The 17,275-nt window shown below is 41.8% G+C and overlaps 1 protein-coding gene across 1 annotated transcript; it reads right to left on the bottom strand.

The window, feature by feature from the left end:
- Positions 1–5,380: 5,380 nt before the first annotated feature.
- birc5b (baculoviral IAP repeat containing 5b) lies at positions 5,381–7,229 on the bottom strand. The gene is made up of 4 exons (XM_041059859.1): positions 7,042–7,229; positions 6,154–6,263; positions 5,687–5,804; positions 5,381–5,575 (listed from the first exon to the last, which is right to left on the bottom strand). Exons 1-4 carry the CDS (start codon positions 7,165–7,167, stop codon positions 5,486–5,488), a joined length of 444 nt encoding a protein of 147 aa, XP_040915793.1. The 5' UTR covers positions 7,168–7,229; the 3' UTR covers positions 5,381–5,485.
- Between the last annotated feature and the right edge of the window lie 10,046 nt (positions 7,230–17,275).

Consider the following 17,275-nt stretch of genomic DNA (forward strand, 5'->3'; position numbering starts at 1 on the left):
TGGCCAGGCAGTAGAGTTCTGTTGCAGGATTCATGAGTGTGTGTATGATGTCATTGAGAGGCTTGCTATGGGGTTTCTATCAGGTCAGGCGGGAGGCTGTTGTGGGCCATGGGAAAACAGCTCTGGGGAACAGGTGAATGTGTCACAGAGGCTTTTCTGAGTCCCTATCGTTCGCTTTCTCTCCCACATGTCCCATTTTCCCATCTAGCTCATGCCAAAACACTGTAGGGCAAGAACTCATTCTCAGAGAATTCATCCACATTAACTCAAAGAGAAAAACACCAGATTTCTGTCCAGAGGCACAGCGTATGAATATGGATACAGTCATGTATTAATCGATCAGATGCTTTTTAAATTTTATTTTTAGTTTGAAAATACTGTGACCTAAAAAAACAGATCATATCACAACGTATTTTAAGTTAAATTTTCTGATGCCTATTTTCAGATCAGCTTCAACTAGCAAGGTTCCTAACACATTTATATCACTCAACTAATGACAAAAGTCTCAGTTTTGACTTTAATGACTGTGTTGAAGGACATGATGGCTCTTGAAATAAACAAAGGACAGAGTGGCAGAGTGCAAAGATGGAGTGGTGAGAGCAAGCGCTGGTGTGTACAAGTGTGTTTATCATTGTGGTCCTTTAGGCAATTGTAAGGAGAGGAAGGTGCCTGGGAGGCTGTTGTCCAAGAGGACTTTCCCCCCTCTTCAGCTACCTCTCCAAAGGTTTGTCTTTTCCAGTCCTGGCAACAGTGGGGAAAGGCTGAAGCAGAAAAAGGGAACGATTGTTTTACTGGGCGCCACTGGTCCATTGTGAACACAGCCTGTTCTTTCTCTTGACCTGTGACCTGTATTGTTGTGGGGTTTCTCGTTTGGGGAGGGCAGACAGCTGGGGGAACTGCGGGGGGCTGACGGACAGCTGGGCCAATTTGCAGGGAGAAGGGAGAGAGAGAGAGAGAGAGAGAGAGAGAGAGAGAGAGAGAGAGAGAGAGAAGAGAGTGAGAGCATGAGAGAGAGAAAAGGGAATCAGTGTATTGGGGGGAAAAGAAGAAGGGGAAAGAGAAGGAAAGGGCAGAAGAGGTGAATGAGGTCCATGCTCCTCATTCACAAGTTTGTCCTCTCTGCTCCTGTGTGTCAGCTTTGGCATTAGAATGACACATAGCTTTACACACAGGCAGACATTTAGCCTGTGAGAAAGTACTGGCAGAGTTAGCTGGCGCACACCCTCTTTGTGCCTTTGCTGTTTTGTTGGGGCAAAAACTGTGTGTGTGTGTGTGTGTGTGTGTGTGTGTGTGTGTGTGTGTGTGTGTGTGTGTGTGTGTGTGTATGTGTGTGTATGTGTGTGTATGTGTGTGTATGTGTGTGAGGGTAGGGTGGGGGGGCAGAGTATGTGGATTATCCTCCTGAGTCCAAATACATGAGTGGGTGGATATGGAAATAATCCACGTAAATTAACTTTGGATACACGATTACAAAACACAGAGATGCAGGATTGGGGAAAAATGGTGGAGAAATAGTTTGATAGTGACATGGAACAATTTAAGAAGATACAAACTTTTATACATCGTGTGAAATTTTTAGGTTTAGTATTTTGTATTCAAGTTATATAACAAGAAAATTTGTCATGTTAAATTATGAAAAAAAGGAATTAATTCTGTAAAATACATCAAAGTGTGCTACAAAAAATCTTGACCTTACAGTGCTTTTTAGTATAGGCAGTAAAGAACCTAAACAGATTTACAGGCAGTAAACACAGATTAGGTGTATCAAGTGGCTCTCATCTATGATAAGGGAATGAGGGTCTCTTCAATGGAAGGGAACACATGCTCTGTAATGCCGACTTGGCCGAAGCGGCAGCCAGCAGAGCGCGACCTGTAGCTTAGTCCCCCAGGGAGTATGAGGTCAAGTCAGACATCAGCCTACAGAGAATTAATGTAGCTGAACTCCAACTCCTGATTCCTAAACTTTTGTGGTCTTTGTGGTTTTTATTACATTGTAGATGTCAACAACACGAGCCCTTACAACATAAAATCTTAACTTTGAGGCTAATTCACTTTGACAGTGGAAGCTGAGAAAGAAAAAAAACAAACAAAAAAACTAAAACAAAAAATAATAAAATCTGAGCTAACAGAAATGCAGAAGTTCAAAGTGCAGTATGAATATTATTCTCTCCTTCTCCCCTCTCTCTCGTGCTTATATTTTAGTTTCTGTGTGCAGCACACTTAATCCACTGGCCAAACAAGAATGGCTCCCACTAAAATGAAAAGGTCCTGATCCATAGGAGCTAGATGGAGGGATAAAGCATTGTGATTAAGATTGTATTAATGGGGCCATAGGAGGCTGGAAGGCTTTAATCAGTGTCTGTGTGCCGGTAATCCCTCTCCCTTTAAGCTGGGGCGAACACAGTGATTCCCCGCCCCCCCCTCCTCTTGGGCCACAGTGTGCATGCACACACATGTATACACACACACATACACGCCTCTGTGGGGAGCACAGGGATATGAGTGCCCAGGTTGAGAGGTGGAGCACTCCGAAACAGAGACGCCCTCGACTTAGAGGAGCAGCTGGTAGAAGAAAGACCAAGATGGATGGAGACAGAGATGTGGGCATAGACCAATGAAAACAATGGAAGATGGCAAGGCTGGCACCATGTGAAGATATAGGGATTGGAAAAGCGAGAAGAATTAAAATGATGAGTACTGGATTGGCCATGGTCAACATGATGGAAGCAATTAGATTTAAATAAAAATTACCTTTTATCAACTCTGGCTCAGTCCATTACCACATCAAATCAAACTGAACTCTAGTGACATGAATAAAATTCATTCCAATTTTGAATGATAAACATTCAAGAATCCCCCTTCCCTAAAAATTAACGTTCAAATAATTATGTCTACATTGTCAGAGAAATAATGATGAGGAAAATTACATAAAATAACAGCATGTTCTACAATGGTAAGAGAAAAAGAAAAAGGAGATGTACATGGGGGGAGGAAAGAGGGCAGCTTGCTGACTCATTACCTATGGGAGTGGGTGTAAAAGGTGATATTGTGTGCACGAGGGTAAGGGGTGGGCCTTCTCCTCCCAGAGTTCTCTGAGAGTATTAGGGTGTAGGAGTTAAAGAGCTTCTAATGGGATATGGATGCTGTCGTGTTTACTCTGGCCCCCCTCTGCACGCCCACTGCATTGTGGAAGTTGCTGGGCTTAGGGACACCACAATGGGCTGAGTGTAGGGACAGATGGAGGTCCCTTTGGAAAAAGGCACAAAAAACAGCCAAGGTAGGAGGGCCGTGGTGTCTGAGAGAGCAAGCAGCCAGCATGCCCCACTGCCAGAGACATGGGAGAACATTAAAGGTGGAGGAGGGAGAGGAAAAACTGAAAAGGGATTTTAGTTTCTTGCTAATTATAATGCAAGGAAGAGTGCAACTTGGAGTTGCTCTCGTAATCTGTTTGCAAATTCAGCGTGATCTAGACACATTCACAGGGCTTTAACCACTGTGCAGTCTAGGCTTCTGTCATCTGGCCTGAATACATGCCAGCCTTAATAATCATTTATCCTGCTTTGTATAGTATTTTTCATGTTGGAAGAAGCCAGCAAAGCTAAAAAGAATAACAGTGTGAAAGATGTAAGATGTTTGAATCTGGAGTGATGTGATGATATGCTGTTTATTTAGCCTTTGTTTATAAAAAGGTTAAACTGGGTCAGGCGAGGGGGTAAATACTGATGTCATCCATTTAGGACAATGCAGGGTATGGAGCATCAGGGGAGAGGGTTCGGTGATAGATGCTGATGAGGTGAGAGGAGAAGCACTGGAGGAGGGTAGAGGGAGGTACCAGTCACAGGAGCAACAGATGGGGCCTGATGGAAAGCTCAGGTTGTAAACTTTCTGTTAGTAACATCTGTCCATTTGTCCATCTGCTACACTCACTGTTTACAGTTTGTTTAGCAGAAACTCATTAATTAGAAAACTGCAGTAGAGGCCACCGGTGCAAACCCTTTGTCACAGTATATTAATTAGATCAGAAAAGAACCAAATCTATGTGCAGTGGTGAAATGCAGATCCCTATTAGCTTAATGACACATTTTAAATACATTTTGATGGGTTTATATTTATATAATTGCAAAAAAAAGCCCTGATCCAATCACATCTACAGTTTTGCACTGTTCCCACAGATAAGCATTATCACATCTGTGGTACTCAGGGACAGAAGTCACGCCATGCCGTTCTCTTTGTTCATTTTCTGGAGCACACATGAGTAAGTGGATTGACATAGTATGTGGGTATAAGCCCTGATTAGAGTTACATTAGCAATTACTGTAAACATGCTCCTTATGATCTGTGTGCTTATGCAAATATCACACCACTTCAAACTTGTCCAAACCAGCCATCTCATCATTGAACTGTTTAGAATATTTTTTATATTTTTAATCTGGTTCATTTGGTTGGTTTTCTTATCCATACAATTTTTTTGTATTTTGCAACAGCACTGATTTAAGAGCATGATGAAAAAGAAAGTCATGAAAAATGGAAGCATAATAGTTTCGTTAGAAATGTTACATCAACTATGGGTATTTTACTTTTTGGCTAAAAATATTCTCTCTTCAATTTGCTCTACAGCGAGAGAATTAAGCAGCTGATCTGGGCTCAGTGGCCAGAGTGTTACATTAGACATTAATCCAAAACAGTGGAAGGTTGGGGAAGGGATAGCATCTTTTAATCCGGCACTCCATCCAGCCAACCCTCCCAACAGACACTGGGAGAGATTCACTCAAACTCAGCCCAACGTTATATAAAAGACATGAGAATCTCAAGACTTTATACCAACTTTGGCAAATAATGTTAACATGAGACCTTGGTTATGAAATAATGAATAAGAGCGGCGAAGCATGACAGTGTGACAGAGCTTTCCAGGAGTGTTTGATGCATGAACTCCTTTTCTACACTTTCCATTGTCAGCTGCAGCATCCTTCACTATTTCCTAAATCTCAGTCCTCCTCACATGGCAAGGCAAGTGTCCTGGGGAGCCTTCTCAGTGAACACTGTCCCCCTATATGTAACAGATGTTACTGGGGCAACAGTTGGTATTGAAAGGGAGGGGCTTCAGGCCATCTGTCCAGGGTCAAGTTTTGAAAAGGGGTGGTGGAGATGGTGGCACGTTCAGGAAAATGGTAAGTATTTGGTTCTAAAGAGGGAATATAGCACACATTGTAATCCCGTTGAATGTGTGCTTTCATTTCAGATTGCCTTTGTGAAGGTTTTGAGTGTGAGATTGGGAACTCCATGAAGTGCGTCAGTGACTTAGGAATTCTGTAGCTCTAGTGCAAAAGCACCATCTTGTGGTTAAACACAATACTACATCCAAAATGCAATATTCCTCAAATCTTTATTGATATTTTAAACTGCCATTGCATTAAACTACTAAGTCAAGACTATTGGCTCTCGTTCCACCCTTAAGAATAGTGTAATAATAAAATTACAGTTTCAGTCATATTGAGTCCAACTGAGATTTAAGGCTCTCAAGCGTTTGGTCTATGTCGTCCCGCAAATATGCCATCTTCTTATGACAAACCTTTCTCTAGAAAAAATAATAAATAAAAATAAGAAGCAGAATTTGGAACTACCATTGCACAAGTATTTAAGCCTCATTTCACTGCACACAAACTACACAGATGGTAAGGACACTTACGAGGAAGACCTTTAGCCTCTCCTTTTCCATGCAATAGAATTCAGCCACAGTTAGCTCGGTGAAGTCTTTCTTCATGGTTAAGAATCCACAGTTAGGAGAGCGTTTTTCATGTTCAGCCCTGGGAAAACAAAATATTATAGAAGAATCTGTCTAAAGCGATCAGCATACAATCCTCTGTAAGAGCCAAAACATTAACCTAAAATAAATTCTTATCTGGCATTACACTGAAGTTTAAGAAACAGCTGCATTCAAGTAAGATTTTTTTGTATTGAATTTTATGTAGTAGCCATCTTTCCTACTCATTGTCATTTCATTTGTTAGTAATGTACTCCATATCAAAAACTTTCAGGTCTGAAGCAACCATACTCCCTTACACTACTGGCTTAACATTCCTCAGGGATTCAAAGTTTATATGAAAATAGAAGAGGTAAAGTTAAGCGCCTGATTAGGGTGACATGCTTTCTTACCAGGGATCATCATCTGGCTCCCAGCCCTCAAGCTCAATCAGACAGAAGAAACAGCAGGCCACATCAGGCTCATTCTCACTGGGGCAGTGGACAAACCCAGCCCTGGCCATCTGCAAAGACAAACAAGCATCAATGTCAGATGCATTTTTCTCACAGACTGCTATAAAATATAATCCAAGCATTAAATTAAAGAATTTCATACACTGATAACTCAATGACAAAGATGCCAAGTGCAGCAAAAGAACAAAAGGCTGGAGCTGAAGAAACATGAGTGCCAGTGAGAACTAAACCAGTGGATGGTCTTCTTTTGGCTCTTGAGGGTGAGGGTGGGGTGGGGGGTCGTTATGAGCTGGTAACATGGCATATAATGTTGCTCATCAAGTGAGGTGTCAGCAGCCCATCTATCACAGCAAGACAAGGGTCGGCAAAGGGAAGGGTCTGTGCACTGGATATCTGATCCAATGAAACTGAATCTGGCACCTGCTTAACCGTAAATCACAACCTGTCACAGCCTTGGATAAAAAGCTGTGGTATAAAATTGCTGTGTAAACAAGGTTGGGGTATGCTATAAATAATTATCCTTTTGAGCCAAAATAATGTGCTTTGCAGGTAAATGTGAACTAGGCAGTATTCTGAAGTGCATGAGAGCTGTCTGACACATCCTATCTGAAATGACAGGAAACATTTCACACATGAGCCCAGTCTGCCTTTCTGCAGACCTGTTCTTACTCAGTCGGAGCCCTGCCTTGATTAAACACACAATACCACTGCACTGTCAAAATGAAACATCATAAAAGCGTTTTGAAAACATATTTATCGTAATTCAATAAACATTCTGAGGCATCAAAACTTGTAAGGATCTCTGCTATAGCACAGTGTCTTCCTTACCTTTCCAGGTGTGCAGTTACATTCCTCTCTAAATGGCCAGTCAGCAAAGCTTTGTTCACGTAAATCATGACTGTACATTTTGTCATAAAAGTAAAACCTGGTTCTCAATACATCTATGCTGGCCATGTCCACGTGAAAAACATGCTCCACTCAATGTGTGTCTAAATCACAGTCACTGATGATGTGCATATGTACTGATGGCCCAGACTGCTCTGCACATTTCCACAGGTGTTTTCAGTTTTGGCTGATCAGTCTCTGCTTGGGTTCAAGGTGGGTGGGGCTGCGATGGGACCATAAAGTCACCAGACTTCATCAACAAAAGGTTTGATTAGGCAGGTACAGGAACAGCAGGGCTCTGAAGCAATGTTTTTACAATTGAACAGTTTTTAAAAAAAAATAGATTTTCTTGGTCAATTCTCAGTTATTATGTGCTTCAAATGCATTTGTTTGGTATATGCTACATGCATGACAACTACATTTGGTCTGTTGTAGTGCTACACTATATGTTCTTCATGTAGCAAAACAAAAGTGGCATGTGTGTTCTTCCTATTACAGAGACTACACCAGGATCTATGAAAGACATTTGATGAGTTGAAAATATACAACACAAATATGATTTTACACAAAACAACAAAGTGTATTTCAGTACAAACAAATCAACAGATTACACCAGAATTCCTTTCCAAAGGCTCTCATATGTGAGTGACATTTCTACTTGGATCTTAAGTCAAGATCATACAAGCCTTTTCCAAAGCTTTCAACAGCATCTCACAGTTTTCATCAACAGAGTAAATCAGTCACATCAACACAGACACTATTAAAGAGTTTGGTGTCATAGGAACATTCTTTTCATTTGGTCTGTTTTGTAAGTTTGTGTGCTTTAGTTGCAGCCAGATACTTGGAGGGGTAGAGCTCTGAGGCCATCATTGTAACTGGGCAACTTGGCCAGTGTCAGGTAAATAAGCCCACTTGCCAAAATGCCCGTGTGTGCTATTCACTATTCACAACAGAGCACACAAAATTAACAAAGTTCCAGGTAGGCCTACACTCAGTTTTGGTTTAAATGTTTTTTTTTTCTTGTTCCCACATTATTTTCTAATGGAGAAAAAGAAGAATGTTGTTTGTATAATGTATAATGTTTGAATCATGTTGTTTAACATAAAGGACATTTCATTTGAAATAATCATTTTGTATTGGTAACATTTTTCTATCTACAAAGCTGTACAGTCCAAATATAGATTTTTCTGGCTTCTTCTCATCTCATGTCATCTCATGTCCAAGGCAAGCTACAAATAAAATAAAGTTTCTCCCATCCAAATATTAAATTTATTATCCTCTGACATCTACATAGCCTTGACCTTTTTGTATAATTTGCTATATTGCTGTGACATCTGTACATTTTACACTAGAAAATTGCACAGTTCACCAACACACTTGGCCAGTATACAATTTATCATTTTAATATTTACATTACATTTATTTTTAATTTAAAAAAAAAACTTTTATATCCTTTATATTTCTTGTTCCAACTTTTATTTTTACTCTTCTTCAGTTAAATGTATGTCTTTTTTAGAGCCAAATTCAGATGAAATGTTGAATTCAAAAGACTGTAACTTTTGAAAATAAGGGCTTAATTTGTCCAACTCGGTTTCCTGAAGCCTCACATTAGCTTGAGCCGAACTTTGGAAAATATTTTTGCACAGAACCAGAACTGTGGATTTAATCCCCAATTATTTGCAATGGAATCTCATGTATGGACAACAGAAACAAATACAGCAACCAGAAACTCTTTTTGTCAGTATTATTGTAGAACAGGCCTTAAAAAATGTCAACCTGTCCTTTAATACACTGTAACCCACAGCTTTGAAATGACAAATGATCTCCAGACTTTTACCTCCAAAGCATTTTAGTTTAGCTGTAATGTGTAATCTTGTAACACTGGACAAACTGGGGGAACTTGACTCCCCCCTGTTGGCAACTGAGATAAATTTTGGGGATGCTGTTTGCTGAAGAGTATTTCCCTTATTTCTCTTATCCTATCTCATTAGAGTTAAAGTCTGTGATGACATCTTAATTTCTTTTACCCTGCTCTTTCCTATTTTAAAAGAAACAATTAATATTAAAAAGGTGCCACATCACATTTTTTACTCAGTCCCAGGTTTGTAACTATATGAATATGTGACAACAATGCCACAAAGTGTTCCTATAGAAACAGACTTTCAGACTTGAATTACATTTTCTATCACAGAAATTTTGATAAACATAAAAGTAAACAAAGACGCAGTGACCAGAATGCCAATTGTCAGATTGTCAGTCATTAAGTCAGTTTTATGGTTTGTGGTGTAAACTTTACTTGTGTGTTTATTACTGTGAGAGACAGGGACAATCCTGGTCAGCAGTGTGCCCCTGTAACACTACCCCTCAGGCCCCTTGGTGCTGAAATGTGCTTACAACTGTAAACTGCTGTCCTTTCCCCCCTCTAACCTTATCTTCCCGTAGAGCGCTGAGACACAGTGTGGCTTCTTATGAGGCTGAGAATGTATGATATGTATGACTTTTATACTCCGTGTGTATCAGACTCAAATAGCTGGGAGGCCTGTGAGGGTTGATGCTGTGTAAGGGTTTACTGAGCAGTAGGCCTTAAGTGAATTGGACGTTTACTGTACAGCTGATGACAAGGTTCAGTTACTGCAAGCGGGCTGTAAGGTGGGTGGCTGCTTACGGCAGGCACTGCAGAATAACATCCTCTTCTGAAGTTCTGCATGTGTGTGTTACTGTTGTCACTCAGCATTTTTCCATACATTCAAAATGTACGCTGTTTTTCTCAACTTTCGCTGTTTCTCTCAACATTGCTGCACAGTAGGTGTGAGTTTTACATGTTTGCCCTCCTTCACCAGAGAAAACTTTTGCGTGGTTGAGAGCTTCAGTAATAAAGACCCACAACAGTAATTTACAGAGATTTAAGAACTTTCTTTATAAGAGAATTTGTGCCATGTGCTGTGCCACAAATCATCTTTTCATAAGCCGATATTTCTCTTCTCTCTGTCACTGTACCTCACTTCTACTCCTCATGCCTTCCTTGACATTTGACTCCCTTTCCTCCCCTCACAGTCTCCCTGCTACAGTCTTCAGCTCTCTGCTCTCTCCTTCCTCTGACACAACTGCCCTCACTTATTAAGGTCTGCCACGATTAGCTGCTGGAATCTCCTGCTCCAGCTTTGTTTTCACACAGGGCTGTGAGTGTTAGGAAGGGAGGGAGGGAGAGAGGGAGGAGATAGGATGTAGAGAAGTGGACGGGTGGTGATAGAAGCAATGTGTTTGTGGTCTCTATTTCCACTTGTCCTTTACATTGCCTTTGTAAGTGTACGGCTATGTTGTTTGCGTATGCCGCTCTTCAAATCTTTTTTTGAATTAATGAGAACAGTTGAGAATCATTACAGTCATTTTTCCTGCACCTGAAGACCCCTGCTCAGTTTCATGCTGGGAAGGAATTCACAGAGGAAACTGTTGTTTCTCAGTGTGCCTGCATAAGGTTTGAGATTGGACTCAGTAAGGGCGACAGGAGGACTTGAGGTGCAATCAATGTGGAGCACAGGTAAGAAATCAAACCTTTTACCATCTACTTCTACTGTATCTGTCTGCTTCCATTTAACATGATCCAGTGCTGTCTTTATAGGGAGCAAAAAATACATCCAGTACACTTTTTGTGTTGATTAATGTGTGAGTTTTTGATGTTATAAACATGTGCTGCATAAACACAACTATTTAAATGAACAGACAAATATGTGTATGTTCATATCTTTACTCTCAGCTTAAATATATACATGTGCCTGAGGAGCTGACAACCGTCCTGACAGCTCCACCTGTCTTCTGCCCAGATTGAACATGCACATTTGGGCAAGGCTGATCTTATCTTGTCTGTGTGTGCTCGTTTGCATGCAGTACATGTCTGTTTGTATGCAGGGCTAAGAAATAGTTGCCTGTGTGAGACTTGTTCATGTTAGTGCGTGCACCATTTGTAGCTGTTTGTCAGAACACAAAAAGATAAAATTGAGATGCTGCTTGACAAGTACATGAAGGAGACTAAATTTTGTAGTAGGGATGTGATTGTTGACCCTTGATTTTTTTTCCCGTCTGCCACATCACTCTCAGCTGAGGAATGTCTGAGCTCTAGAAACAGACTATGATATATGGAAGAGATAATTACTTCAAATTACTATGTTCTAAAATACACACAGTATTGTGTAATAACAGCTAGGAATGTGTCAGCCTAAAGTACTTGGTTTAGTAAGAGCAGCATAACAGAAATTATTGTAGCAAAGTTTCAACATGTGTAAACTTCAAGCAGCCATAGAGCAAATGTGTGATCTGAACGTAGTTGGAAAGAAAGACATCCTGTCCTCCGATGCTGGTGTAAAAATGTCAGGGATGTGTGAGAGTGTGACAGTCAACATCAACATTCTCCATCTCTGCAGGCAGGCGTGGAGTCACAGGACAGGCACACCCACCTGTGTACACACATCCATGAATCCTCACAAAACCCACAGTCTCTATTTTTCTCTCTCTCTCTCTCTCTCTGTCTCTAAATTCAGTTACATTTTGATCAAAAACATGTTGCCAAAGCATAAACATTAACACATGTTTGAAACAATGAAATGAAACATTTGGCAACTCATACCACTTAAAGAAAATACTCAGAATCAGGGAGAGAAAGTGGAAAACTTCTTGGTTTTCTAGTTTATTAAAATAAAGAAATTGACATTATTTATGACAAGGAGTTATATATATAATTTGCTAGCTGACAAACAGTTTGACTGAGCTCTTCTTAACAGGAAGGAAAGCAATGGATTTTTTGGGGAGGTAGATTTGGATTTTTTTTTCCTTGCTGTATCTTGGGCAATTCGTAGGAAAATTGACTTTTGTTCTCCGCTGTCTTTGTTTCACTCTACCCACAGCATTGTTTATAACAACTGTTTTCTAAGCAACAAAAATCTCACTGCATTTGTAACAATCAAAACACAGCATGGGTATCTTGATTTATTAAACTCTTTCCTAGGGAAAATTAAAGCACGGTAAACTTACTGTACAGCTGGCCACATTTCCTGCACATATCCACACCTGATCAATAGTCTAAATTTAGTGAGATGATTATCCCTCACAGCTGCAAACTGATACGCTTGACTGTCAGACTTGCAGACTCAGACCAGTTCAAGGGGAATGTTGAGGTCCTTTTGTTCATACTGCGTTGACTCACTCGTCATGTGCCCTTCATGTTCTTAATGAAGCCAGTAAATGGAACGTGTGCTACGACAGATTCATTACTTGGCATGTAAAGAGAGAGAATCACTTGCTTTTAAAGTTACCTGACACTCCATAGTTTAATAGCCTTTAGTAAAATCTTTGCCATATTATGCAGGGAAGAATGCTGTCTGGTGTTGGCCTGGCCCCCTCACCTTTGACCTTCGTAGCCACTCGCTAAATTCACCACCACAGTGCCAGGAGACGCCCAAGGCATGATATATGACCAAGGTGCAGACTCTGTATCAACAGAAATCCTTTTCATTGCATCATGGAAGCAGACTCTAGGAGAAGAAGTAAAAGGGCAAACTAACATTTCTGGAAAGGCACAAAGCGCCTGCAGGCCCAGGCGCATGAAATATAACTAGAATTTATGATCAACAAAAGCTGCATTTTGACACTGCTTTTGAGCCGTTGTAAGGAAGTGAGTTAGAGTCTCTGTCTGGCAGATTTCAGTGAGTGTAGATTTACTGTGTGTTTCCCCTGCAGGAAAGAATGAGGAAGACAGATCATAGCATTATATGACTGGTGGAGTTTGATGTATTCTCTCTCCCTGGAGTTTGATATATCTCTCACAGACTATTGCTGCACATCAGCTGGCTAAGTCCTTATAAGTCCCTCATACTCAGCAGTCATTCCTATCACACTTGACCTGCTTCACTCAGACTCTGTGCACTTTGCCTAATTCACCATTCTGCCAATAAAAACATTTCCAGTAACGGTGTTCACATCAGCTGTTTTGTCAGGTTTGTTGTATATTGTAGATTGCTTTCTGCTTGAGTAAGGTATTTCTGATTCAGTCTGACAGGCCATCGATCCTATAGCAGCTGTGCTTCATGTCTGTTTGGTTCCCTTATTTACCCCTGTGTGTGTTGACATGACTCTGGGAACATACTAGCTTCTCAGTTTACATTGGATCATTTTTCATCATGGAACTTTCAATCTAGTGATGGGGGTCGCTAAAGCTGGAAGACTTTGACAGATTCCAAGCATCTGTTTACGGGAAATTAATCTTGTGTTGGGTGGCTTGCACCAGTAGAGGGCAGCAAAGGTTAACCAGCAATCACTGTCCAGGCTCAGCAGTGATGTCCAGTATAATGAGTCTTTTCTTACCTTCACACTGTTTGCATGTACAATTGTATTTGTATTACACATTGTGGGACCAACCCTTCAATCTCCTGGCAGAAGCAGGTCCTCACAAAGTCAGCCATTTATTTTAGGGTTAAAATTTGGTTTCAGTATTAAGGTTAGATTTAGACTCAGGTTAAAATTAGGGAAAGTGTTGGGGTTAGGCATCTGGTACTCAAGGTCAAGGTTGGGATAAGCCTCCAGGAAATGATTGTGAGTCACAACAATGCTCTCACAAGTAACAAAAACAAGTGTCCGACAGGTAATGTAATGCTCATACTGCAGAGTGAGAATGTCATGTATGTTGCATGGCTCTGAGGCGCAAAAAAACAACAACACTGAACAAAACCCTACAACAAAAGAGAAAACACAACAACAAAACATAGCACCATTACAGAAGACAACCACATTTTAAAAAGTTCAGCCACAAGAAGTAATGGAAGTAAAAGTGTTATTCACTTTTCCCATGGACAATTCCACTTGACTCACAGTGGTCAGCCCATTCTATTTTGTTACTTTGATTTGTTGTTGTACTTTTCAACTGTATATGAAACAGAGTCTTTCCTGGTCAAAAAAAATCATTCTGGGAGAACTGAAAAAAAAATCTGTAAAATCTGTCTGCTGTAAAACTGTCTTATGACAATGAAAATCGCTTTGTTTTACTGGTCCATCTGTAATGTCTGAATAACATCCAAATCCTTTTCTAAAACCCTTCCTGAAAATATTTATGTACATTTATAGTTTAAACAAAAAAATGAAAACAGTGTTCAATTGGTACTTTTCCAGTTAATTAATTCCCAAAAAAATTTTGGTCAGTTGCTTTTAACGAGGCATTTGTGAGCGAAGTACTACTGGCAATTCAAGTGAACGGCAAAGGAAATAATGTCAGTTCATTATTCTTTTAAAACATTCCCCTAGTGGCCACTTAACATGTGTCCCATGATGCCCTCCCATCCAGAGGTGATGGAGGTCGGTACATCATCTTCAGAATGATTGATCTGTAGCCAGTGGCAAACAAAGGGACCTAATAACCCAATTTCCTTCCTGCTTTCCTTTCGCTTCTTCCTGTTTCTCTCCATCACCCCTCTGCTCACATACCTGTCCAAAACTGCCATCTGTCCTCCCCTGCGGTGGCCCTCACCCCACCCCTGTCTCCTCTCCCCTCTGCTCTGCCCTGTCCTCCCTCAGTCTTCTTTCCTATGAATGATACAGGATCTCCCTGCTCCGATTTCACCCTCTCATCATGACATCCATTAAAGTGGCGCTGGGCCTTGGGCCCCCATTGGCCCGACAGCACATTAGCACTCGGCCCATTGAACGCCAACAAGGGCCGGCTCTGAATTATTGATACCAACACAACTAATGAGGAAACCCTATCTCAGCTCTTTTGCTGACACACAAACACACACACACACACACGCACATATGCTCATGGAAGGACTGACATGCATAGCTGTACCGGTGATAACTATTGTTCCAGCTGCTAGTGTCCCATTTTTAAAAACTAATATTCTCAGTGCTCAGTCCATTTCCTGCAGACATGATGTGAGTTCGATCCAAGGACTTACTAGGTCAAATGCTTTCTCTAATGTCTGTGTGTCCTTTTGCACTGAGCGATGTTTGGCCTGCATCTGCCACTACTAGTAGGCGTTAGATCTTGATGGCGGTTGTGAAATTGGGATGATTTTTGTGCACCTTAGCCAAGAGCTACCATATGTTCTATGATACCAGAAGCTTTTTCTCTGTGGATTTTACCCAAACTTACAATCTGCAAGAATCTGTGTGGGTGTTTGTGGCCCCCTAAATCTGCCAGTGTTTACATACAATGGATTAAATGTGTGCAATGGAGCTGCTGTTCAGGGAGGTATTGGAGGTGTCAGCCAGCCTCCTTAGTATTCACTCCAACACCCTGTGACTCACAGCCTCAGCCTGAGAGCGTGAGAAGGGTGGGGTGGGAGGAGTGGGGGGTAGAGAGAGAAAAGCAGAAGAGAAAGAGAGGAGCAGGACAAGAGGAAGCACTATGAACATCAGGCAGCATTTTCTGTAGCCCCAGGCTCACGTGTTTGTATCTGTGTGTTTGCAAGCATGCCTGCCCAAGGGGATTAATTTTTTGACAGCTTTGTTAAGCCTTCTCTTAAGCGCTGAGCTTCTCAATAACATTGCGGCTGTGTGATTTTCAAAAGGTCTCTCTCGCTAGCTTTCCTCTGATTCCTCTTTACAAGGGGAAACTAGAGAGAGAGAGGGAGAGAGAAGCAGAGAGCCGTCTTTGGACATGACAGCAGACGTTGTTTGAGTAGCTCCTTGGTGTGAGGAAGTGGACCATAAGAAGCTGGCTGTGAAGCTCCTCTTCAATTAGTGACTGTATTGCTATGGTCCACAGTTTAATTCTCTGCAGCCCTTCTTCTATGTCCGACTCTGTCTGTCTTTGTCTCTGTATTCCATCCTCACGGTTGTCTCTTCTTGTCACTCCACGTCTCTTCATCCCTCTGTCAGTTTGTATTTAGTTTAATCTCTGCCCCTCCTTCTTCTGCTTCCTCCGCTCTGTCGCTTTCTATTTCATCTCTCCTTTTTGCTTGCCAACCCCCCCCCACCCAACTCCCCACTCCACTCCCAGTCCAAATTCCATCCCTTTGACGAAAACACAGAGGTTGATAAAATGTGTAACCTTGCCTAGGCAGGTTAAGAGATGGAGGGAGAAAAAGGGAGAAAGCCACAGAGCCACACAGATAAAAGGTTAATCCTTTAACAAGTCCACATACACATGGAGTCAAAGGACAGAGAGGGGGAGGGGCAATAGACAACAAATGCAATAAACAGATCTGTCAGGCTCTCTGTTTCGGGGGAGATGGGTGAGGAGAATGTGGGGGATGAAAGGGAGAAACAGTGGTTGGGGGAGACGGCATTTTCAGTCAAGCTCTGTCTCTCCTTCATGACTTCCACTCTGCATGATGACAACTGTCTGCCGCTGTTCCCATTGGTCGAGGCTGCCACCAATCAGAGCAGAGGCATGTAAGGTGCCTTTAGGTTATACCCAACCCCAAAAACAAGAAGCAGAGAGAGGGAGAAAAAGCCAGAGAGGAAAAGGGAGTGTGTGTTTTACAGAGAGAGACCAAAGCAAGCACGGACTTTACAGTGCATTGAAGACCTTCTCTCAGTTGAGAAGAAACTGCTTGTCAGCTGTTTGTTGAAGACCACTGCAATTCCTCCTGGCTGCTGTGGAGAAGAAGATCTTTGCTCTGTAGCCTCCCCTTGTGATTGGCTGTCACACTTTAGGCTCCCCCTCCTCTGTCTGACTCCCCTCTCTCTCTCTCTCTCTCCCCTCTGCTTCTAACCCCCTCCATACTGTCCTCAGGCTTACCTGAGCCACAACTGCAGAAACGCTGGACCCCCCTCCTCCACGCACATACACACACACACACGCTCTCTCTCTCTCTCTTACACACACACACACTCAGCTTTTCACCTGGAGAGGGCAGGCGCAAGGGACGACATGTGCAGCAGCAACAGCAACAGCAGCAGCAGCAGCAGTCTCTCCTCACATCTAGCACTGCCTCTCTGAGTTGCCTCTTTCTGGAGAGTGGAGAGGAACTCTGAAAAGAGATTTTGGAGCCATTGTCCCTTGGCAAAAGCAGGAGAGACAAGGGCAGTGAGGGATCACTTGTCAACCCAGGGATACCAAAGGCAACACACAGCATGATTTTGGGTGAGTTGTCGCTTTTTGGTGCATGGGATTTTGGAGAGGTCATTCATGTTGTTGGATCACTAATCCCTACTTAAACTTGGCCACCAGCAGCTCTTTATTAATAGT

This window comes from Toxotes jaculatrix, chromosome 2 (genome assembly GCF_017976425.1).
Source record: "Toxotes jaculatrix isolate fToxJac2 chromosome 2, fToxJac2.pri, whole genome shotgun sequence".
Classification (NCBI taxonomy): Eukaryota; Metazoa; Chordata; class Actinopteri; family Toxotidae; genus Toxotes; species Toxotes jaculatrix.